Source organism: Lissotriton helveticus, chromosome 9 (assembly GCF_964261635.1).
Source record: "Lissotriton helveticus chromosome 9, aLisHel1.1, whole genome shotgun sequence".
Lineage (NCBI taxonomy): Eukaryota > Metazoa > Chordata > Amphibia > Caudata > Salamandridae > Lissotriton > Lissotriton helveticus.
The window spans coordinates 426,887,103-426,913,168 of NC_136070.1; the positions used below are offsets into that span (position 1 = coordinate 426,887,103).

The 26,066-nt window shown below is 42.2% G+C and overlaps 1 protein-coding gene across 3 annotated transcripts in view; it reads left to right on the forward strand.

Annotated features, from left to right (window-relative positions):
* RCOR1 (REST corepressor 1) overlaps positions 1–26,066 on the forward strand; it is a 523,596-nt gene that overhangs the window by 12,011 nt on the left and 485,519 nt on the right. For 2 of the 3 annotated variants that reach the window (XM_078660217.1, XM_078660218.1), the window contains exons 1-2: positions 17,284–17,667; positions 17,749–17,805. The exons of the other annotated variant lie outside the window; for it this stretch is intronic. In XM_078660217.1, coding sequence (XP_078516343.1) covers positions 17,490–17,667; positions 17,749–17,805 — 235 coding nt within the window. In that variant the 5' untranslated portion in view covers positions 17,284–17,489. Of the gene's footprint in view, positions 1–17,283; positions 17,668–17,748; positions 17,806–26,066 lie in introns of those variants that run through there. 3 annotated transcript variants of the gene reach the window in all.

Genomic DNA, 26,066 nt, shown 5'->3' on the forward strand with positions numbered 1-26,066 from the left:
CTCATGGAGAAAAGCTGCTCTTTCAAAACCCACCCGCCCTTCACCTCCCAAGCCCAAAAGTTCTGATAAAAAAAGGAAAAAATCCCCCCTGCCAAAACCCAACCCCTCTCCCCCTGCCAAGCCCAAAACACCCCTACCGACCCCACACCACCCCTCCCATGTAAGATCTAGAGGTGCCTGCTCTGCCACATAGATGGCCCTTCCTGAGGAGGTTCTCATGGCAGTCACTTACGAGGCAAGTTGCTGTGCCAGTGCACAGGAGTGCAAGAGATACTTATTTAATTTGGACTGCCAGTTTGCCGATTTATTTTTGCGAGAATTATCTCAGTTTTGCAAATATATAGATTCTTTTATTTTCACCAAGTTTGTCGTGTCAATAATGTTAATTCACAATTGTTTGATTCCTGGCAATGTTTCTAACTAAAATGTGAAGTACTTCTTTTTCTTTACCATGGTGGCATGTATTCTTGCTAGATTAGTTAATGTGTACCAATTAATCGATGTTGAACATTTGCTTTTTTAAATGGGTTACTGTAGATGAATTTGTTTGACCTTGATTCTTTGTCAGTCTGAGCACGTATGCATTACACCTTATCAAGTATTGTGACTATTGAATATGGATATAGTACAGGACTTGCAGTAGACAAACGGTAAAGTTCCATGGATGTATATGTTGGATACTTCCAAATTGGAATTGACATTGATTTTAGTGCTAATGAATAAGGTACAGGTTCCAGCTTGTGTAGCGCAATTTGTACATCATGTTACATTGCACTTCTCCCAGTGTGTGTTGCATATGTTTTTGATGTTACCATTTTCTAACTTTTTTTAAACACACATATGTATTTTCTTTTTTTTTGGTTTGTTATTCTTTTTTGTGCAAGTGTAAACTTGTTTGAAGGCAGCTTGCACCAAATATGTATATCCAATTTGCTGGTTAGGTGTGTTTCTTTAAATTTCTTAACTATCAACATTTCACACATTTACATTGCACACTGGTATGCTATTGCTTGAAAGTATGATTTTCTAAAACACACTTACAGCACTTCAGTTCTTTGGCAATTGAAAAGTAATAGGTAAAGGTATAGCTTATTGTTGATTCGATCCGCGATGGTGTTGATTTTCTTTTTCCTCTGTCAGCAGGATCAGGGGCACCAACAGGTAAATTAGTTTTATGACTGTGAAGGAGAGTAAACATGAGTAAATGTGAGTTAGTGCCTTATTTCCGTCCCGAACTGCCAACTCAGGTGTGGTGGCTTGACCGCCACAGTCACATCGGTGGAAAGGCACATCGTGATTGGTCCGGTGGTGAATATGACGTTCTGCCCTCCGATTGCCGGTTTGGCCTCTTGCACCATTGACGCGAATGAACATCCATGGTGGACTGGGCAGGACTGCAACGGTCTCTACTCCATCAAACCGCCAGCATTTTAATAGAGTGGGCAGACCACCAGGTAAGCGAGCGGGAAGACTGCCAAAAAAGCCCACTCCGTCGTGGTCCAGCCAACATCTACATGAGGCCCTTAATTAATGTTTTTTCAGTCTGTTTGAGGTGAAGTGAAACTGAGAAAGAAGTGTTGGCTCTTTCTCCACAAATCTAGAAAGTATAAATAGAGCAGTCATATACACCACTTCAGTATTTTCTCATCATCATCTTCAGCGGCAATGTGTATTCCCGTGGTAGAGGTGGTGATCAAGAGCCCTGAAGGCAAAGGTAAGTTTGTAGTCTATATGTTTTTTTTAATCCTACACAAGCGAAAACTCTGTTTTTCTATTTCTTGTTTTTTGTTTCCTCTGACCTGCCATTCAGCATCTCCATTCCTTTCATCATGTTTGAAATATGACTATCAAAACACTTAGAAATCATTCTTTATATATGAAGAGATAACCTGTGGTCCTTCAAATTAATGGAAGACATAAAGAAATTCCATGCATATTAGCCCACTGGTTGGCCTTTCCACTATTCCTGTATTTTTCTCAAAATCTCTGGTCACAGAGGAAGCAGAATTCCAAAAAAGAGAAAGCCCTGAAGCTACCTTCTCACAACAAATCTTTCAAAGTAAAACTATCACTGAGGTTACTCTTGACCAAACCATCCCAGTTATGTCCATGCAATAGAAATGTTTCACCAGAGGAAAGCATATCAAAGCCCTCAATAAACACTAATGAATGCTCAAATGAAATGCTTCCACTGGATTTCACTCTCCCTGATATTGACTTAAGCACATATCCACATTAAAAGAAGAACAAGACTCTAATTAAACCCTCTACAGAAACCTTGAAATTGTTTAATTGTACTCCAAGTGAGGAACAAATGAGAATGGATGATCTTTCATGTTTGCCTGGCTCTGTGGAGTGCCCCCAGTAGTGGAAGGGTTCCGACAAATCCACTGTCCGGCAGTAAAATCTAGCTCTGGCCGCCCTGCAGGTGGCTTGCTGACCATTGTATCAACAACTTAGGGTCTAAGGTCTCCCAGTTATCTGTGACGTGTAAGTGGCTCTTCCGTTGTAGACTATTAACAACATTTGCTGATAAAAAATATGAAAATATGTTGATCCTAAATGTGTATATGCAATGGAGTTCACAGAAGGAATATGGGGTCGAATTGATACATTTTAAGAATGATATGGACTCACTATGCGATAAGTTTGGGAATGACTTGATTTTGTTATTAGGAGATTTTAACCACAAATAAATCCAAAATTGTCAGACCAGTGGTATATAGAAATTTTAGATTCATATGAAGTAAAAAAAAGCGGAGTTTTCCGGAAGTAAAATAGCGACAGATGCGGCTAAATTGGGTAATTACTTAGCTACAAACCGTTTCTTTTGCCTAAATGGTAGGGTAGCTCAAGACCGTCCGCAAAGAAAACCTTTAAATATGGGACCCAAAACTGCCCTATAGATTATGTTTTTATGCTAGCATGGAATTTTGAGCTAGTAAAAGACTTTAGGATTAGCCCCACGGAATGTAGTGACCATAAACTAATAAAATTGGAGTTGGTAATAGCCCAACACTTAGCTTGCAATAAAGCTGTTTTTCAAGAGATGGATTATCCAAAGCGGAAAACCACTCGGCTATCCGACGTATATATCGAAAGGTTAACTAGACTGCAACAAAAGGTGCAGTTAGGTTGCTTGAGTGGTCAAAACCTAGCCTGGTTGGAGGAGAAAATAAAACAAGTAGTGAAAAGTAAAAGTGTAGAACTAAGGTCTGATGTAAGCGCCCCTAAGAACAAAGGAAGGTTACAGGCGAAGCAAGGAACTTGGTTTAATCAGGATTGCTTAATTAAGAAAAGAGAAGTAAGAAGAGAAGAGCGTAGTTTATGCAAAAAGTTTGTCCAAGCGAGGGCTGATAATCTCGTAAAAATAAAGAGAGAATACATCGCTCTAATCTGCAATGCTAAAAGGACCCACAAAGAAACTTGTTGGGGTAAATTATTGGTAGCAATCGAATCTAAGAATATACGCCAGTTCTGGAAGCTAATCCAATCAGCTACAGAACCTTCGTCTGCCCCAATGATTTGCGTAGTGGAAGAAGGGGCTTGGGTAGACTATATACAGAAAATATACGCCCCGGGGAGTGGAATTGAAAACGAGGTATCAAGGGACTGGAAAGGCCTAGTAGAGGTTATAATACAACACTGCTCAGCAGCTAATGTCCTTAGGACAATAAAGACTCTGAACTTAACAAGAGCTGCAGGCCCAGATAATCTACCAGCCCTGATATTAAATTCTAACCAGACCTGGTGGGCGGAATTCTTCTCTAAAATGTTTGCAATAATATTAGAACAAGGGAAGATCCCCTCGAACTGGGAGGGAGCAACAATAAGGCCGTTACATAAGAAAGGAGATCCTTATGCCCCTAAGAACTACAGGCTAATTAACCTATTAGATATAGGAGAAAAGATATTTGCGAAAATAGTACTAAGCAAGCTAAAAGATTGGGTGGAACAGCTGTCAATTGCGCCAGTGGAACAGGGTGGTTTTAAAGAAGGCCACTCCACAATGGATCACTGTTTTGCCCTGTGGGCACCGGCCAGGAAATCGATAGAGCAAAATGGTAAACTATTCTGCTGCTTTGTCGATTTCCGGGCGGCTTTTGATTTAGTGGACCGTAATAGCCTTTGGGAAGTGCTGGAAAATATGGAATGCCGGACGGCATACTGAATATTTTAAAAGAGTTACATAGCGGAAATTGGGCCCAGGTCATTAGAGATACAAAGGGTTCACTAACCCATAAAATATCAGTAAAGAATGGCCTTAGGCAGGGGTGCGTTCTGGCACCCTTGCTTTTCTCAATTTTTTTAGCAGATCTTCCTGCAGCATTGGAAATTGAAAGAAGCGCAAGCCCGCGCATGAAAGGAAATAAAGTGTCATGCCTTTTATATGCTGATGATCTTGTGATCCTTGACCAAACTGAAATGGGCCTACAAAGGAAATTAAACGTGTTTAAAAATTACTGTGACAAAAAGCTCCTAACCGTGAACATGGAAAAAACAAAGGTCCTATGTTTCGGGAAGAGGGTAAAAAATGTTAATTGGTTGTTAGGTCAGGATAAACTAGATATAGTAAGCGAATATAAATACTTAGGTCTCTGGCTCGACAGCGCATTAAAGTGGAGTACTCATTTGGAGGCACAAACAGCAAAGGCTTTTTCATCGGTCTGTGGATTAAAAAAATGTAATAAAGATTATGGCGATATGTCACACAGACCGATTTTAAAGGCATTTGAAGCTATGATCCCCCCGCAAGTCCTTTATGGTGCAGAAGGTCTCTATCTGAGCGGCAAAAGGGAGTGGGATCGTGAAGAAGGAAAGATCCTTAAAATGCTGCTGTCTTTACCAAATTGTACCATGGTTCGAGCAATTAGATTGGAGGTAGGGCTAATGGCATGGAACGTAAAGACTCAAATGTCCTTATTAAGATTCTGGAAACGCCAGGAGTCTGGTGGCGAACAGAAGGTCTCAATATGGTGCAGAGAGGAATTTCAAACAAGCAGCTTATGCTGGGCGCGGGACGTAAGGAAAACCCTCCAGACTGTAGCTGCGCACCTAAAATTGAGCCTATTGACGCCATCCCTGGATGTAGTCTTTACTAAGAAAATGCTTAGGGACCTAGGGCTCCAATACTCAAAATCGCAAGACCTTGACTATCTGAGGGTAAAAAAATCGGTCAATTGGGTAAGGAGCGAATGGGAAAAGGAGGTTTAGTTCCCATATCTGAGTTTTTTGCCCAACAAATGGCTAAGACACGAAATCTTAAAGGTTCGTGTGGGCATAAATCCATGGAAGATAGAAGGAAACATAAAAGCAGCCTTGATCCATCCAGATGGTATTTGTAAGTGTGGCTTAGGCGCAAGAAACAATATTTTACACATATTGCTTGACTGTACATTGATTTTAGCTGTACAAAAAGTGTTTTTACGCCCAATATTTTTAAAATATATGGTGAAGTCACGTGCTGACGCAGCTGGTCTTCTTACAGAAATGTCATTTTTAGATATTACAATTGCGCTGGGGAAGTTCTTGAAAGCAACATGAGAATCTGTAATGGAGGCAACAAAGGAAGGTGGTAGATTTTAAACATTTTTAGAGCATTCCCAATACTGTGATTTTATGGTTTTATATCTTTGTAAATTGTGTTAAAATGAACTGTGGTTTAATTATGTATCACTATGTGGATCCAAAGTTGTATGCATGGTTTATAGACTATGGTCTAAATAAACATCGTTTTATCATCATCATCATGTTTGCCTGACTTCCCTTCAGATAACTCCTTTCATAAGCCAGGATACTATGTGCACTTTTCTGATGCTCTCCACGCCCTAAGAAGAATATCAAACTCACTGCTCAACTCTTCAAAGTACAACTGTAAACTTTGATAACATTTTGGAAACCCTAACAGCCATTCTAAATGTTCTCACTTTACACAAAGAGCCCTCCCTAATCCCCAAGATTTCATAGGAGTTTAAGCCTAAGGATCATAGGATGATTCTTTCTGAGGGAAATACCCCAATAGATTAGAACCAACCAGAAAGACGGTCACAGGTGAACCACCCTCCTCCACCCCTCCCAGTCAGGGTTTAGATCGGGCCATTCAACCGAATCAGCTGTTCTATATTCTACCGAACAAATTCGGAAGATAGTGGATGAGGGAGAGACAGCAGCGTTGGTACTATTGGACTTGAGTGCAGCGTTTGATACCGTGCTGCACTCAACACTGCTGTCTCGGCTTGCAGACATGGGAGTAAAAGGCCCAGCTCTCACCTGGCTCCAGTCCTACCTCACTGACAGAACTTTCCAACTTCACTGCCCACCCTTTAAGTCATCTCCTCGCAGCGTGAGCCATGGGGTTCCACAGGGCTCTAGTTTGAGTCCCACTCTATTTAACATCTACATGGAACCCCTGGCGCACATTGCGGAGGAATTTGGGGTGGGCATTGTCAGTTACGCTGACGACATCCAGTTGGTGTTCAAATAACGCCAGATAATAGAGACTCAGCTTCCAACTTCTCTAACTGTATGTTATCAATAGCGAAGTGGATGAACACCAACTGTCTCCGTTTAAACGGAGACAAAACTGAGGTATTGATAGTAGGGAAAGAGGCATCTGTCTGGTCCCACGCATGGTGGCCTAGCGAACTGGGAGAACTACCTCTGCCAGTAGAGAAGGTGAAAAATCTCGGAGTCATGCTTGACGCCGACCTCTCAGGCAAAGCCCAGGTTAACAAAGTCACAAGCAAATGCTATGGCACCTTAAAAGTACTCCGTAAAGTACTTGACCTACTGCCGACCGAAGCGAGAAAAACGATAGTCCATGCATTAGTATCCCCTCATTTGGACTATGGCAATGTTCTCCTACTCGGTCTAAATCAAAAAGGTCTGCACCAGTTACAATGCATACAGAATTCTGCAGCACGACTGGTGCTCGGCCTTCCTCGGAGATCATCTACTAAACATGCACTAGCCAAGCTTCACTGGCTCCCTATTAAAGAGAGAATTATATTCAAGACTCTCTGCTATGCACATCGCATTGCTCAAAACAAAGGCCCTTGCTATCTGAGAGATCTTATTACCATTCATAGGCCGATCAGAGACCTCAGATCGTCAGGCATGATGCTATTTAAAATCCCTCGCATCACAAAAGCCAAGATGGGCGGAAAATCCTTCCGCTACCTGGCCACCAAATTTTGGAATGCTCTGCCAATCCAGCTACGGATGGAGCCATCTGAAATGAGTTTCAGAGCTAAACTTAAAACTCACTTATTCCCCACATACTAACTTTATCTCCTACGGTTCATGCTCCTCCTGTTGGGTTTGCATTTGCAGTTAGCGCGGGGACACACAGCTTTGTGCAGCCAGGCGCTCAATAAATGCTAATTATTATTACAAAGCAGGAATACCATGCATGAACTTCAAAGCTAAACAAGACACCTGGATCACATAAAACCGTGCGTAAACTATTTTCAGAAGAGACGTTAGCTCCACAACCATCTCTTTTACAATGATCTTGTTAGATTTGGGGTCTCTAGTTGGCACAGGTAGGTACTTGTGACAAATAGGGACCCTTGCCTCTAGTCAGGGTAAGGGGGTACACTCCTAAGATAACCCCTGCTCACCCCCTTGGTAGCTTGGTACGAGCAGACAGGCTTTTCTCAGGAGCTGTGTGTAAAGCATTTGTGAATAAATACAGTAATCAAGTGACAACACTACAGATGGACACCACACAAGTTGTATATTAAAAATAAGTATTCTTTATATAGATTTAACACAAGACCACAAACGACAAAAATCCACAATACTGTACTTAAAATAGTAGGTTTAGCTTAGTTCTCTTTCGTTCTTAAAATGCAACACTTCGAGTCAATGTACCTTACGATGCGTCACGCTTCCACAACGAAAGTGTTGCAGAGATGAAGATGCGGCAAAGATCCGGTGCAAAGAAATAAAGACGTGAAGTTCTTCCTGATGCGGCACGCTTCTGCGATGTTGCGAGAAGTCTCGACTCAATACGTCAGCTGCAGCCGCGACACCCTTGTTCCGTGATGCGACAACAGGGTCTTTGGCGGCGACACTCTTCTTCGACGATGCGAGACGCTTCCGCTCGATGCGACAACTGCAGCGGCGACACCCTTGTTCTGTGATGACGACAGCAGTTCCGACGGCGGCACGCTTTTCCGTGGATGCGAGGTGCTTTTCTTGAAGAGGTGCAATGCGACAGCTACAGCGGCAACATGCACAATGCGACGGCAGCGGCTGCGACGGCGACACGCTTCTTCGGGGTGGCGGGATGTTTCTTGAGATGTGGTGCAATGCGACAGCTACAGCGGTGACATCCACGATGCGACAGCAGTGGCTGCGACAGCGACACGCTTCTCCCTCTTGAGTCGTGCTTCCAGCTCCTTGTGACACGCAGTCCCTCAGAAGGTCCAAAACAGCAGCAGGCACTTCCAAAGAACTCTTGGGGAGCTGGGGGTTGAAGCTTGTTGTCCCTGAGACTTCAGCAGGTGGCAAGCTCTTCTCTCAAGCCCTTGGAGATCCTTACAAGTTGAATAAAGCACACAAAGTCCTTTTTCCTTTCTTTGGCAGTCAGGCAACCACTGAAGGCCAATCCCCCAAGCAGCACTTCAGCTTAGGGATATTCTCTCCTCAGTTTCTCCAGGTTCCTCTCCTCTCCTCAGGAAAGGTTTCTTCTTGTTGTCCAAAAGTGATCTAAATTCTTGGGATCAGGGTCCCAATACTTATGCCCCAAAATCCTTTGTCCTCTGAGGGCAGAGGGGCCTTTGCCCAGTCCAAACCAGTTCTGGAGCACTCTGTTTACATGACTCCTTCTTTCATTTCACAGTGCAGGACAGAAACATCAGATGCCACACAGGAGGTGGAGCCAGCATTGTGGAGGAAAAGCACAGCCCTGGAGCACTCTGTTGACATGACTCCTTCTCTCCTTTCACAGTGCAGGGCAGAGACATCAGACGCACCACAGGAGGTGGAGCCAGCATTGTGGAGGGAAGGCACAGCCCTATTCAGGTCCCCGGTGCAACTCCTTCCTCCCATCTAGATGCAGATCTCTCTATTCACCACTGGGCTGACTCACCCTGTCTCCTGAAATCCCCAGCCCTGTCACTCAAACTCCAGACAAGGAATACACAACGTAGCAGAGGAAGGCTTGGATAGTTAAACAAGAAAATACCTACTTTCTAAAAGTTGTATTTTCAAACACAGAATGTTAAATCCAACTTCACTAAAAGATGTATTTTATCATTCTGAGTTCAGGCATACTAAACTCAAATTTCTACCATGTTCCCTGAGTCAGTTAGGATTATAAGATGTAATAATCTAACTGCCCATTCTGGCCTATGGAGGACAGGTAGCCTTGCAATAGTGTAAAACGAAAATGTCTGTAATTCACTATTAGGACATGCCACACACGCCAGGGCATGGACCACCTTATACTTAAAAAGCCCCCTGCCCTTGGGCCTACCATAGGGGTGTCTTATATGAAGAAAAAGGAAGGTTTAGAGACTGGCAAGTGGGTGCACGTGCCCAGTAAACATGGTAGCACCAGACTGCACACAGGCTCTGCAATGGCAGACCTGAGACACACTTTTACAGGCTGCTTCTGTGGGTGGCACAATCAGTGCTGCAAGCCCACTAGCAGCATTTGGTTTACAAGCCCTGGGCACACTCAGTGCACTGTACTAGGGTCTTACAAGTAAACCAAATCAGCCAATCATGGAGTCACTAATCCATACATCAATTTACAATAGGGAGAGCATATGCACTTTAGCACTGATCAGCAGTGGTAAAGTGCCCAGAGTCATAAAACCAACAAAAGGTCAGAAAACATATAGGAGGAAGGCAAAAAGTTCATGGATGACCCTGCAAAAAGGGTCAAGTCCAACAGATCTCTAGGCTCAAATGCTTCTCCTTATTTTCCCATCTTCAAACAACATATGAAAACAAAGTTTGGGGATGACCAATTAAAAGCTGTTCTTGAAACAAGATTAACTCATGTGGAAACTTCAATTGAAAATTAAACAACAAATAGAAGCTGTAACATAAAAAACGAAAGCACAAAATCACTAGAATATGTCTTAAACAGAGTAGGTTTAATTTAGAGGAAGAACATTAGGAAACTACTTCTATCACTTTGCTAGAAGCAAAGTCAGGTCTTGCTCCTGATTTTTCCTCCACTTCATCCACTGCTTTCAGGGTTGATCTGGGAAGGCTACTAAATCCACAAGCACCAGAATTCAATGTAATTCCCTCATTACTTAAATTAGCAGTGCCCTATTCTACCACTCAATTTGCTGGCAGTAATGTCCTTTCATATAAATATCCAATGTCCTTGCTGTGATAGTGGAGAAAATAACTCCAAATAAAGCAACAGGTCCCTGAAGTACGGGGCGCTCTGCAAAGATTATAATTGAAAGATTGCCCAAGTTAATATATATCTAAATGTTATCATGTGTCAGTGAACATATGCGAGCGATAAAACATAATGACATGAGATGGGCCCAGAGAGGGTGATGTACCCTCGTATATCACCCTCTCTGCCTGAATGCATCAATCCATATCAGCTTTTCATTCACTCAATGCGGGACCTGAAGCAGCCCTCCATTTTTTTGCTATGTTGTGCTTGGCCACCATGAGGCCTAGTGTAACCCACAATCGTTTTCCTGTTGTTATATTAGTTGTACCCAAGATATTTCGTAAACACCATTGAGGTGAGGTCTCTATTTTTTTCCAACACAGTGTCATCATACATGCTATGACCGCTTCCCAGTATACCTGAATCCCTGTGCATTCCCACCATATGTGCAAAAATGTGCCCACCTCACTGCACCCCCTGGGACAGTGTGGCGAGTCAAGTTTGCCCATCTTAACCAATGTTGTGCTTGTATTATATGTCCTATGCAGTATTTTGAGCTGGACTAACCTAAAGCAGGACCTTATTGCTACTTCTCTGGGATATGCTAGCGCCTCCTGCCGCTCATCATCATCCAATAGTCCCAGGTCTTCCATTCATTTAGTACGCAGTTTCTCCAGAGTGTCGGAGGAATAGTATAGTATTTTCCAATATATTAGTGATATGGTCTTTTACTGCAAATAATCATCTAGCAAGGAGGGAGGAAACCGGGTGATCCGTCCCCTGTGGGATGGCATGTTGTAGTACATGCCAGATTTGGAGATATCGAACGGTTTCTGTTGACTTCAGATCGGGTTCCTTCTGGAGATCGACAAATGATTTAATTTCCCCGTCTGTCTACAAGTCACCTATCCTCGAAAGACCAATAAGACCCACTTATCAAAACCCAGGTGTTTCCCCAGAAGACCCAACTGGACCGAATCCCATAACAGAGTGGTTCAGGGATCTTATCTCGCCACCCCAATGCCGCCTTCATCGCATGCCATATTCTCAAGGTCTTGGCGGTTGGATGGTCTTTGGAGTTTCCGTTTTCCCCCATAGATGGCCCTGAGAAAGCCTCCCGATAGCATATTATGCCTGTTTATCCTATAGGCCGGTTCATCCTGTGCTAGATGAACCCAGTGATTTACCACCATGAGTTGTGCCGCCCAGCCATAGTATGAAGGGCTGGAAGAACTATCCCTCCATCGTACCAGGTTATTGTCAGTTTTTGAAAGGCTATCCGTGGTGTCCCTCCATCCCAAAGGAGTGTCCGTGCCTCCGCTTCTACCGTTCTAAAGTATGCAAGAGAAACTAGATATGGTGTATTTTGTAAAATTTACAGAAAACGTGGCACTGCCATCATTTTATATAAAGAGGCTTTCCCTAGCAGTGTTAAGGTTATCGTCCTCCATTGTTGCACATCATCCCAAAGGTGACGCAAGGGATGCTCCAAGTTGCGCTCATGACAAATCACAGGGCTGCAAGTAATGTAGATGCAGAGGCATCGAAAACCCTCTGTCAACACTCTTGCCAAACATGACCTTGGAAGTCGCAGTGCCAGTCCACAAACAACATATACAGGGACTAATCCCAATTTATTGAATAACCTGAATAATTTTGATAGGGGGTAAAAATATTAAATGTTCTGTGCAGGGAGGAATAGGGCTTTGCCACATAGAGAAGGATATTGTCTGCATACAGGGAGATCCTATCCTCCCAAGTCTCAGACCATTTAAGTCCCCTAATTAACGGGTCTCCCCACATCGACACTGCCAAAGGCTCTAGAACTAAGGCAAATTTCAGCAGGTTTAGGGGACATCGCTGTCTCGTGCCCCTTTGTAATTTAAAGACCACTGAACACCCTCCTTTACCGTTACTTGTTCTAAGGGGTCTGTCTATAACAGATGTATCCATGCAAAAAAATTGGGGCTGAACCCCATTCTCTCAAGGGCCGTGAACAGGAAAGACCACTCTATCATATCGAAGGCCATCTTAGCATCTAATGACACTACAACAGCCTCCTCCTGAACATATTTCGCCCTTCCCAACCCTCCATGTAGGCGTCTCCAGTTAAGGGCGGTATTCCTTCTAGGCATGAATCCTGATTGGTCATGATGAATCAACGTATGGAGGACTGGTGCTAATCGGGTTGCTAACACTTTAGCTAGAATCTTAACCTCAGCATTCAACAAGGAAACCGGCCTGTAAGAGGAGCAACTTTCCGGGGTGTTCTGGTTTTAGGTATTACAACAATGTTGGCCAGTTTTTGATCATCTGGTAATTTCACGAGTTTGAGACTTTCTTGATATATTCTCAATAAATGAGGGGCAGTCTTGGAGGCAGTTAGCCTATACAATTTAATTGGAAGGCCGTTTGGACCCGTTGCTTTCCCAGCTTTCAGAGCTAAATGGCTCTCAGTAAGGTCTATCTCTAAACTAGCTCTATCGTCGGCATCTAAGGAGAACAACGCCAAAGTGGCCAATAGCACTTGCGCTTCACCCGCTGTGGTTCATGATGACGGTGTACAGCTGAAAAAGTATCAGCTATCCATTGTCTATCGCTAACCGGCACCCTATCATCTGCGATGATCTCAAATACCCATTTAGAAGCAGCTTCTCGCTTATCTAACCACACCAGGAGCTTTCCCGCTCTATTGCCTACCCAATAAAGGCAATGTAAGTTCGTTCGATGCCTAGCTTTTGCAACCTCTTTGGCAATATAGTTATATTCTTTCTGTTTAACCACTGGAACTGATGTTGAAAAAATTTGTATCCCAACAGAAAATATCTCTCCCTTCCAATGTCCCTCAATTATCGAAATCCAAGATTTATTTCCTATCGATAACAGCCCTTTGAACAGAAAAAGGATATTGGAGCCGCTACTCGTGCATACCTGACTTAAATCTCTTTCTTCAGCAGAATTAAAACTGGCCTATATGCCAGAAAAATATGACTTTTCGGCAGCCCGATTTGAAATCTGGTCAATTTTACTTCCATCAATAATTTTGTTTGACCATTACTTTTTTCAGGAAAATGGCTTTGATGTAAGTAGAATCCCTGATTTCATTTTTAAAAATTCATACATAAATCACTTCCAACTAGCAGTGTCCACAAGAATCTCCATTTAATTATGCGGTTCTAAATATGACAATGGATTTACAAATACAGGAAACAGCTAACTGTTCCTTAGATGCTGGTAGGGCAAGTATTGATTCAAGGCTGAGCAAAATATTTTGGGATTCCAAAAAGATTGATAAACTAAACTAAATATGGCATTCTATCCCCTATGTCAGTCTTCTATAGGAAAAGGGAATCCCATTGCGCTCTTTGAAAACATTGTAATAACAGTAACAAAGGAGATACAGAGTAAAAACAATCCTTCAAAGGAAAAGATTATGCCTCTATGGACCAACAGTTTTAGGAAATTATCTACAGATATTAACAACCTCATCCGTCATCAATTGGAGGATTGCTCTCCATCTAGAAAGACAGAAATTGAAGTGCTGAAAAAAAAGCAAAAGGACTTGCCTGCTCAGAAAACAGAAAATAGCAGATAAAATATGATTGATGTGCAGCAAGCGGCTTCTAATAAGAACTCCAAATTATTTTGGAGTCTGATTGCTAAGCACAGTGCTGTCGGAAGGCCTCCATCTACAGTTTAGTAAATGTTGAACCTCTATAGTGAGAACATGTCCTCTAGGTCTATTTTAGGGTGCTGTGCATTTCTCCAGAATGCAACGTTTATTTCAGGGGAGATTTTGCCATCGACATCTAGTCAGATTGAAGCATACATAAAGACGGCTAGAGCCTCCTCAGCAATGGGTCCTGATGAAATTCCAGTAAAAGTAATCAAAAAGGATCGAGAGAGTTGGGGAATGCTCCTAACTCCACTTTTTGAATATTGCTATAGTTTCAGGCAGGTCCATAATTCCTGAAAGGTAGCAATATAATCCCTCTTCATGAGAAATGACTCACGTTCCCTTCCCGGCAATTTTTGCCAAATTGCTCTTCTTGACACAACAGGAAAAAAAAAGTCGCCCAGTGTCTTGGACCAATTACAGGACTGGGCTTTTCATAAAGGGGTACATTCTGGGTAAACAGGCTGGTTACAGACCTCAACATTCTTTTGTTGATAACACTGCCATTGTGAAAACCTTGATTGACAAGTAGGTAGTTGGAAAGTCATAGATTCTTCATATTGCTTTTATTGACTTTTCTACTGCTTTTGATAAAGTAGATAGACACATTCTCTGGAGCAAATTGCTTGATCTGAAAATCCCAATATATTTCTTAAGAGAGATAATGACACTCCATTCGTCCACTTTGTGCACAGTGCTCATGGGTGGGAATAAAGGGCTAACCTCAAAATCTACAAAAGTATGGTTTGAAACAAGGATGCCTATTGGCTCCTCTACTTTTTTCTATTTATTTGCATGACTTTTGAACCCACTTGAAAGATATCAGGAATGTTCTGCCCAGTATGGCTGCCCATGATATACATGTGTTAAAGTACGCGGATGACGTGGTTTAATTTAACCTAGCTCCAGTTGGACTTCAAGAAACCTTAGTGCCCTAAATCTTATGCCAAGATGAATGGTTTAAATATCAATATATCCAAATCTAAAGCTCTAATGTTTAAAGGATGAAAAAGGCACCATCCTTACTCTTGGAAGCTAGGAGGAAACATTTTAGAAATAATAAAATCATACACTTATCTTGAAAGAGTGTTTTCCCAAAATCTCAATAGTAAGCCTCATTTCACCCACCTAGGAAGTAGGGTTTAGGCACAGGCAATCGTCTTAAATAAATTGTATATAGCATCTGGAAGGATATTTTAATTATCTTTTGAAAACCTATGAAATAAAAATTCCCGCTATGCTTACGTATGTTCCTGAGTTCATTCCGTTTGTGAAGTGGTCCATTTTACACCAACAGGAAGGCAAGGTCCTGTGTAAACTAACTTCAGTTAGTCAAGCAACCCCAGTTCAGGTGTTACGCCTTGAGCTTACAGTAATTAATGATGTTGCGCCTGCAGCGGCAAATATAGTTTGTTGGGCTTATAATCTGTTGCATGCCTCGGAGGGCACTCTTAGAGCTATTTTAAAACAAAAAACATTTGCATCACCTAAGCAAAATCTCATTTTCACTAGTAATCTGAGGCTTGTATTAGAAAAATGTAACTGCAAGATAGAATTGCTTTAATCAAAGTCACCTGGACAATGAAAGTATTTTTTTTTAAAACAAAAAAAAAACTGCAATCACTGTAAATCTTTGAAGCCTTTCTCCTGTTATTCAGACGACATAGAGTATACGCGCCCCCAAAAAAATATCTCTTTTTCATTTGATCATAGAGTTAGGTGAGTTATACTAGTGCTAAGACTAGGTATACTTCCTCTGAAGTCATGCAAGAGCCGTTAGTCTGCGCTGAAAGCAACAACTTCCCTATTTGACTAGTATAATAGAGGAACCCAAGATTTAAAACATGTTTTATTTGTATGTCCACCGATCAGGATAGCTCATTCTAGATATTTAGTTCCTGTTTTCTTTTAATTCAAATCTAACAAATATTGATAATTTGAACACTCATATATTCATCACCAAATGCATCTGTTTGTTATAATATTATTATTTTTAGCTCATTCCTGAATCTTTTTTAAATCACTATTGAATTGTATCCTGGTGATGATTTTATGTATTTTATCGTGTTTTGTTGATCTCAGTAAAGGTCTAAATCAATAAACTTACTGACTTATTTATGCGTTTTTATACAGCGCGAACTTTACCTGAAGGTGTCAGAGTGCTTTACAATAGAACCAGTTACAGTACAAGCCTGTCCTAATAAAGTAGCCTTTTATGCTGTATATGTTTGTGGTTGGGTCTTGTTGCATGATGACCATCCTCATTTTAGTCAACAGATTTTCTTTTTTGTAATCTCCTACCTCCCTCTTCTAAAATGTTACCATGTATGTTCATGCGTTGGAGCATAGCCTTTATAAATGCAAACCTTATACCTTGGAGCGCATTGTATTTGACATCTTGGCACACCAGCCTCATTCAGTGGAAGTGCAATACAGGACCTCACTCTTTTCAAGTCCCATTGCTGCACAGTCTCGTATACTAGTCTTGGTCCCAATGGGTTTTAAGTTTTACACATGGAACTCTCATTTTCCTCAAAAACTCAAGCTGCAGCCCAAAGTATCCGGATTTGATTATAGGGCATTCTCGAGGCCTATTACATGTGTGGTTGTCTTTGACCTCTCTCTAACTAAGGATGAAATAAAGGCTAGTGTTTTACAAGAAACTTTAGATGCAAGCTCGTTTGAGGAAACCTTGTTCAATATGATAACCCCAAGACACCTAGTATGCATATTCTGGCATTTTTGTATATGTCAATCAAATGTATACGTAGATAGAAATATGTAGGATTTTTTTTCTTAAAACCATCCGGTAGTCTGTATTAACTATAAAAAAAAGAGTAAAAAATCGGTAAATGTCCTTCCGCAAAGCAAGAAATAGGCCCATCAATAAAATGTTTGGATTGTACTGTCAGATTTTATTTACACAAACGCAACGGAGTGAAGCAGTGACGTAAAGGTGATTGAATAATGGCACTTGATTGAACTTGACAGCAACACGGTTGTACCTTCAGCAACGTTAAAACTCCTATAGAATAGATGTGATATCCTTACGCGCTATAGTACTGATTGTAATTCTCCCAAACGTACGTACAGCTGCGATACGGCGCAACCGTACGTGACCAACGGAAGCGCCGGACTAACTTTGATCGACGGGGATTCTTACCAATCAGAGTAAAGTATGGTTTCCAAAATGTTGTGGCATCCAGTGGGAGCTTATGGAGGCGGAGTATTCAGAGGCAGGGGCGGGTTTGTCTGAAACCCCTCACTCCTCCTTGTGTCCTCCTCCCCCCTTCAACCCTCACCCCCCTCCCCCGCCTGTTCGCGCACGCAGCGGCGCCCCAGTGGACTGGCCAGGGCTGGGTACGATGAGAGGGGAAAGTTGCTAAGCGGTGGCCGTGCAGCTCCGTGGACAAGAAGGTAGCACCACCAGGCGTTACCATGCTCGAGAAGGGTGCCGAGCTCTCCAGCTCCAAGCGTCGTGTCCGTCACAACGCGGCCAATAATAAAACTTTGGCGACGCCCAGTGGGGGCCACAGCAACAATAGCAGCGCTGCCCCTGGCAATGGCAACTCATGGGAGGAGGGCAGCTCTGGTTCTGGCAGCGACGATGACCAGGGTAAGGAGCCTCTGATGAGAGCCTCGAACGTGCTCTCTTTCTGCCCCCCTCCTTAACTCACCCCTGTCTCTGTCCCCGCAGGTGGAGGCATGCGGGTCGGGCTGCAGTACCAAGCAGTTGTGCCGGAGTACGATGCGGGTAAGTCTGTGAGAAGCCAGGCTTCGCTTCTGGGTGGTGGTGCTAGTGCTAGTGGTAGCCTCGAACTCATTCTTTCTCTCGCATTGGATCTCGCATCAGTGGCACCTCCTGGTTGATTCTTGCTGTGACTGCCATCAAGGGCTATTTGCTCTTTTGGTAGATATTAGTTGCAGGTGTAAAAACAGACTGTTGCAGGGTTATGCTATGACGTGTAACTTTTTTTAATATTGTTTGGCCTGCTGTTCATGGGAGAAAGCGTGTTGTACAAACGTGGTGTGACCCGGAGGTCTACCTACGTAACACTTTAAAGTTTTTACCCAAATTGTGTCTCGTTCATGGTGGTCGTTTTGGTATCGTGAATGTATTAAAGCCACAGGAAGAACTGATAAACCGTAACCACCATTCACAACCCACGGTCGTCCAGTCTCTGCGGTATATTTTTATTAGACACAATACATCACCCAGATTCTGAACGAGGGCCATTCCACCCTTTAGTTAATAGCAGTTTTTTTTAAAATTCTGTAATGAGTGATGATGGGGCGCGTAGTGAGGTGTGTTAGTGTGTCTGGGTAAGGAGGGTTGAGTCAAGATTGTCTGACGCCTTGTCAGGAGGCAGAACATCATCTTCAACGAAGCGCTGCTGCCATATGACTAGCAGCACTTAGTTTCAAAAACACCCAGGGTAGAGATCAGGTGTCTCTGCTGCTGTGTCTAGCCATCTTGGATCAGCGCCTGGAAGCTCGGGCGGATCATATCCCGCGCACTGACTAGCCACGGGTGTTCCAGGTGCACCCTTCCCCAGCAAACTCTAGGAAGTGACAAGGCAGGAACCATTCGCAATGGTGCCATTTTTAAATACCCATATTGGGAAACAGCCCTGACTTCCTCTTAATAAGTTGGGGGTCCTTACTCCACGAGGCAGACCGAAGTATTAGTGTTGCCAATATGTTGCTTTCCCTGGAACAGAGACGTAACACATCCGTTTTATTTTGGAACTGTAGCTTTCTCTGCAACGTGTACTGAAGTGAGTGAGCAGGAACCATTCAGTTTGTTTCACGAGGGCTGATCTATTCTTTATCTTGTTGTTCTGTTGAGTTTTGCAGATATTCACGATATGCCTGGGAGGTAACGCTAGCCTTCATGAATTCTAGATCTGCTATGACTGACCTGCAAAGAAGTCCTTTATAATTAGTTTCGTTATACTTTTTTTTACTTGCTACGAAGGTTTTGCCTTTTGATAGCTCTATATATAGTAGATGGCAGTTTTATTTGATAAATTCAGTTTAACAAAACGTGTCTTTTGCACGTGTTGTGAAAGGGCATGCACATTAGATTTCACCAAGATGCCTTTTAGTTGAAACACCATGTTACATTGGATCCTGATGCACATGTATATTCATTCTAGAAAGAGCTGGGTTAGTGCCAAGATTATCGAGTTTAATCCATTTATTTACAGATTACTATACATGTTATCAATCTAGAAAACAATTTTGGAACTTAAGCATGTTACCTTATTGGAATCTATTGCATTTCTGTAGCCCAACAGTGCTCTCATACACACTGTCAATCTAGCAGCTTTTGAAGTTGAAAATAAGTCAAATTAGTATTGACAGGTCATCGTTCCCTGGCCATAGTTGTATGCAATTTACATACAGACTCACACTGTGCTAGATGTTGGTTTAGTGTAGTGGAAGCTTTTCTTTCTCATTTGTATGGTAAACCTGTCGATCTCCCTCAAGTCATTTGACCACCACCGCAATTACAGGAGTATGCATCCTCATAAAAAAATTGTCGTTGAGCGGCAGGTTCACTTGAAGTAGTCATTCGATTTTGTGCAGGTAGTAGAGTACTCTTGCTTGTCCACAGACTTCTAACTCACACTTGCAAATTATACATTCCTAGAAGACTTGCATTCCTGTCTCCTATATGACCGCTTGAGTGTATACTGTGCAGCATTATTGCAAGGAAGCGTTGTTTGGCCTACTTTATGGTTGTCTTGCTCAATACTCTTTGGTCTACAGTATTTTTTTTCATCATTAAACATTTTGGGTTTTGCCATACGAGTCTCTTATGTAGAAAATAGAATGTTTATTTTAACCTTAGTATTTTTATCAAGATATTTTTAAAGTTATGACTGATTATGTAGTGTGCTGTCATTTAAGGACGTATTGTTGTTTTTTGGTGCCATTTCAGAATTAGCATGGTCAACAGGTAAGTCCAAGTCAATAATACTACTTTTCGATTTCGTTAAAAATCATAAGAGTGGGAAAACCACCATTACACATAATACATTGGGAAACCGTTTATAAAAGCTAAAGATAAAAACACAAGGTCTCATCCTCAGACAATCATCTGCTAATTAGACTGAGATAATCTTACAAAGTATAATCAGTCCAATTGAAAAATGTGCAAACCATTCAGTAGGAAATGTGTAAAAAAATGTAGACTGCAATTAGCAAGTGTGCAAACAGTTCAATTCAGGGATTCTCTTTATAGTTCACTCTTTTTGACCTGTTCCTTTGCCGCAATGCTGATAATAAGTAGTTGAAGCTATTCACTGGAAAAATATTGCTGGAGATATATTGGAATTGTTTTTTGAATAGCAATATTCTGCATTTCAGTTTGAATTGCTCGTTTTATTTTAAGCCATTATCAACTTTATACTAAACTCAGAAGAGTCTATAGACTTGGAAAAACAAGAGCATATAAGAAACTAGGTGTACGGGGATACTCTTTAACTTGCATATCTTGAAATGTGGTTTCTAAATAAAGAAACTGGTGGTAAAAGAGATATTCATGATAAAAGGATGATTTATGGGTGGTTGTTCTTCATGATTAATATATTGTTTTCCCAGTGTCAAAACCATTATAGCCCATTGTGACTGGATTACTCTAATGATAGGATTCCAGGCTTATCTAACACCACCTTTACCTCCTCCCATGATTATATCATGACTGTCACATCAAAAAGTCATTCAGTTAAAGATCCAGGCTCCGAGTCCTTATGTTTTATGTTTGTGGACTTGGGTTTAGCGTCTCGCTAATGTTTTCATTGCTAGGACACTTGGTCCCTGGTTCTGGACATCAGTTGATGATAGTCTGTTTCAAGAAAAGAGGTAGCGGACCCCCATAGTAGCTAATGAACCGTCAGTGAAAGTAAGGGTGCATTTCAGGAGCTTAATGGCCAGTTCAAGCCTTGAAACTATGGAACTCTGTATGGTTGAACAACCAAATTTAAAATATCCTTACCATAACTTTTCACCTCCTCCTGGCATTTGAGCACATAGATGGAACTATGTAATTGTTCATGGTCCTGATTGGGGTGGGTTGAACTTGCTAATATAAATGCAGTCAAACCGAACAAGAAAAAAATGGGAAGGACCCAATGTAGTTTAAGTTTAAAGTTTATTTAAACACTTGAGACGATACACCTTTTATTCACAGAATAAAACAAACCGTAAAGTCTAAAATAATCAAATAGCTTGGTCAAAATGAAACTCAAAACCTATGATGTTACAGGATGATAATTAATAACGGCCAAGTTAGGCCTTGGATACAATAAACTCATCACGGATCGGATAACCGTTTTAAACAAATACGTTATCAGATAACATAGTAGCAGGGTATTCAGGGAGGAGCTATTGGATTTTCAGTGGGACCAAAAATGTGTCTGGTGACACATCTCTATGAACTGGGAGTTATTGGGATGTCATAGAGGGGGGAAAAATCACTGTATAAGCTAGGAAAAAAACACTTGATCAAATTTAAGTGCATTGGTAAAGCAAAACTTGAATGGAAAAAAACTTTTAGGTCATTTTCGCTTTGATTTGGATAATTCTGAGGAAGCTTCTGTTTATAAGGTGGGAGAATACCACATATTTTTAGGTCTCGCGACCTATCGATGCGCGCATGCGCATCGAGCGGAGCGAGAATTCATGTCGGCAAAATCCTCTTCAAACTAAGGGCTTTCAGCCCGGCGTTTTCTTGCAGTTCACGTGAACATGCACGAGCATTCACGGCCAGGGCTTCTCCTCCCCTAGCAGCACTCCTCCCACTCCAGCAACTCCCCCCTCCCACACCAGCACCTCCCCTCTCTCTCCCCGCAAACACAGCCTTGCCGTAGCAGCAGTCCTCCCACACCAGCACCTCCCCCCTCCCACACCAGCACCTCCCCTCTCTCTCCCCGCAAACACAGCCTTGCCGTAGCAGCACTCCTCCCACACCAGCACCTCCCCCCCCCCCACACCAGCACCTCCCGTCTCTCTCCCCGCAAACACAGCCTTTCCTTTCATTTCTCCTCCCCCCCTCCCCAGCCCGTAGCAGTTCCCGTAGCAGCACTCCTCCCACACCAGAATTTTCTATTTTTCTTTCGATTTGGTACGGGAACTAATTGTTCATTGCCCGGGTAAAGCATATTGCTTCTGTTTTTAATCCAGATCTCATCATAATTGGTTCTCCAGGGCTTGCAGAAGTTCGTGGGAGTGAACCGTGCCGTTTTGTGAGAGCTGTGTGCGGTATAACTCCCCACCGCAGACCCCATTATGGGGCACCCGGCCCTTTCCTGGAGAGGCGAGCCTCGAGTTTCTTGGCATGGTTTCATCTCTTCCCCGTGCTTTGGAACAGACGTTACTCACAAACTGCCCACATTTGTAAACCAGCATTGCTCAACCTCAGCAAACTATGCAGTGTCCTTCACCCCTCCCTCGCTACTCGCTCGTCTCGTATTGCACACGCGCCATGTTTGGTAACAGTCTCTGCCTCCCGCGCTCTTTACCCCTCCTCTCTCTATCCCACCCTGCCGCTCATTTTTTTTTTTGCTCCCCTCCTCTCCTGTCGGACCATGCCTCCCTCCTCTCCTACCGCCCCCGCAGCCTCTCGTCCTTTTCTCCCCACTCCTCCACTCTGTTTTCCTAAACCCTCCCTGTTCAGCTTTCTTCTCTCTTTCTCCCCCGTCTCCGCTTCCCTCCTTCCTCCGCGCAGCTTCTCTTCGCACCCCTGTCTTTTTCACCCACTCTCTTTGACTTTCCTTCGACAATTCGCGCTCCCCGCCCGCCTTTCTGCTCTTGTTTTCCGCCCATAGCCTCTCCCCCCTCTCTATCTTCTGCCTCCTTATGTCTGGTAGTTTCACGTGCTCTCTTCTTTCCCCCTGTTTTTCAGATGCACTTAAAGGGAACAACACTGCGGTGTGAGGCGCTGGATGTAGAAACAAGCATTGGCATAGCCAATAGCTCTCGCTTGTGGGACCTTATAAGTATTTAGTAACAAGGATATTGTGCTGCAAAACAAAATACTTATAAGGTCCCACAAGCGAGACCTATTGGCTATGCCAATGCTTGTTTGCTTTTACATTTGGAGAAGTGATGCACTGGAAGAGGGCAGTGGTGATTTTGCGTATGTGGCTTATTTTTGTTCCATCTCCGTGCTTCTTCAGAGGTTCTCTGCCAAATTTAAATTTTCACAGCCATTGAGAATACTCATTATTTCCTGCCCATTCCAAAAGATAAATGCAATTTTATTAATTTCTTGGAGTATAGTTGCAGAACGAGACTAGACAGAGTTTTGTCCTTCAGCCAAACCATTGCTTTGTTGTGAAGGCTTTCACCAGGTTCGTGTCCTGAAAACTTTGGAACATTGTTGATAAATGTTTTGTTTGTCATAAATCATTTCAACTTTGTAAATTTTAAGATGTTCTCAGAAAGCTGATGGTACTTTGAGAAGAAATCTGGAGCCCTTACATTCAGAAGCATAGTGTTTATGGGATAGATTTGTGGGACTGGAGAGAGCAACTTGTAGCTGAATTTGCGTAACTCCAATCGCAATTGGTTGAGCCTGAAGCAGGGGGATGAGATTTGTAGATTGCTTCGTTAGTAAGAGATTTGTTGCTAACCACGCCCAGGACATATTGTTTGGGGTCTAGTTTTCATGTGCATTTTGTCCTTGGGACAAGTAGGCCCAACCTCCTGCAGCACAAACCCTTTGGCTGCCCTTTTGCAGTACCACATTATGGATCAGGGAAAGGCACTGTCTGCAGTTAAGGTAATATTTTTGTCCATATGTTAATGCTGTTCAAACTTGTTTTTATGGTTCATTAATTTAAAGCCTTTATTTTTAGGATGAGCACTCTAACTAAATGTTGGAAGTTCTGACTGCACTACTGACAGTGGTTCCAGTATAATAATGTGTACACACATTTTCAAAGTTTAGCAATATGAGGCTATGTATAATGCTCCCAGAATGCTCTCTGATTTTATGCAAATATTTGCAGAAGCTTGAAACAAGATTGATTGATTCTTTACTTTCAAAATAAAATGTTCATAAAAAATGAAAGCAGGAAAAAAACATTAATCTAAAGTACTGTAAAATTTCAGGTACCATTTCTTTGCAGCATCATTTAGTAACATGTGTTAATGCATGCTAGTATTTCCCCCAAAATATTCATAATGGAAAATCAGTGTAACCAGTTTCAATAAGATTATGGGAACCAAAAACAAACAAGCACTGGCACAGCCAGTAGGTCTGAAATTGGGGGTCAGCTTATTAGTTTTGTCAATGTGAATTGTTTTGGCATGGTTTTTCTAAAACCATATTGGTGTGGTAGCTGCCGGGCCCTCACCTTTATATCAAGCATTGGCAAAAGCAAAAATAGTTTTTGGTCTCAAAGCACACCCTGCCACAGTAGCTACTGGCACTGAACAAAACTACTTTGTGTGCCGATATGCTCCTTGTGAAAGAGCAGAATGCTGTCACTCACAGTAAAGCCAGCCAATACAGGGAGAGGGAGACAGAATTTTTATAAACTTAAAAGGTCATGGTCAACACCAGACCAAATTAGGGGCCCAATTATTAAAGAAAATCTCAAAAGTGCACCCATGGTTATATGTCCTTGCATTACGTGCAGCTATATGGCTTTGGTGAATTCCCAAGAATTTACAGAAGTAGATGAAGACTTAGTACTCCTAGAAAATATTTGTGAAGTGCATTTTAGCATGAGCAAATAAGCAGTGTAGATATAATCATGTGAAAATTTGAGCGTTTGAAAGTTCACTTTCCCTCCAACCACTTTCTTCCCAACTCTGGAAGAAGGTTTACATCTGCCATTGTCGGGAGTAAATTTCCAACACTTCTCAGTATGGGAAAAGATTAGAGAAGAGTTTTTGAAAACCCTTAACACATCCAAGTTAGTAGGTTTGCACAGACCTGAAAGGGCATTCTAACCCTAGAACTATTGCTTACCACTACCATCAGCCCTGGTATGTAGAAGTGTGGGAACTTTGCAAGATAAGGAGATTGCAAGTATTCAAACTCTACTATGGGATGTGCTCGAGCATAATCAGCATGGCTATATCAGAGCTCTTATATAATGAGATTGCTGCCATAATTTGTCGCCTCACTACATTGCACGAAAGGGACAAGTGGCTTCTGTTACAGGACAAGTAAATTTATGAAGCAACCTGCCCCATGGACAAGTAGATATTTTATTAAATTCCACACCCCTGGTGCACATACTCTGCTATTGAGGGGGTCCCTCTGCAGAAAGAGGCTGCACAGACCCACTGAAGATAATCCCTTTTCATGCTAACATAGATTAGATGTATACTTCCTAGGTTAGGTGGGTAACTTTTTTGTCAATGTTTGCCTCATACTCCTGGTTGGATTTGTACTTCAATTTCTTTGTCTCTTTACAGCCTTAGTTCCTCCTAGAGTCCATTTCTTTCTGGGAAGCAGTTTTGACTCGAGAAACTGTTGCAAGTGGGAATGTCTGAAAAAGATTGTGTCCATACCACCTGGTATTTTTATTTTTGTTGTAAATCCGCCGCCGCCGGGCAGACAGTTCTGATTGGTTGTGAACTACAAGAACTGATTTTTTGCATTTTGTGTCAGTAGAGGTGGGAAGATTCATCTAACTGGTTTTGGCAAACTTCTTCCATAAATATAACCCTCTCTTCTAAGGGCTGGTTTCTTGGTGGATTTGGAGGTAAGTGCATGCTTCTGTCTGCCATCCTCTTTTTCTTTTCTCTTCCTATCGCTGTGTCTCCAACATTCTTCTTTATCTCCAAATTGTTTCCAGGACAGTCGCAATAGACTGCAAAAAGTTATCTGTAGCTAGGATCTTAGCTAGATCCGAGTATTCTACAGCATTCCCTGCATCACACTCCTGGAGTGTTACAATCATAGGTTTATGATTTACTGCCAGTTGCCTTTTCTTTGTGCTGAACAGATCTTCAAGTTGACAAGTGATTTCTTATGCGTTGGACCATATT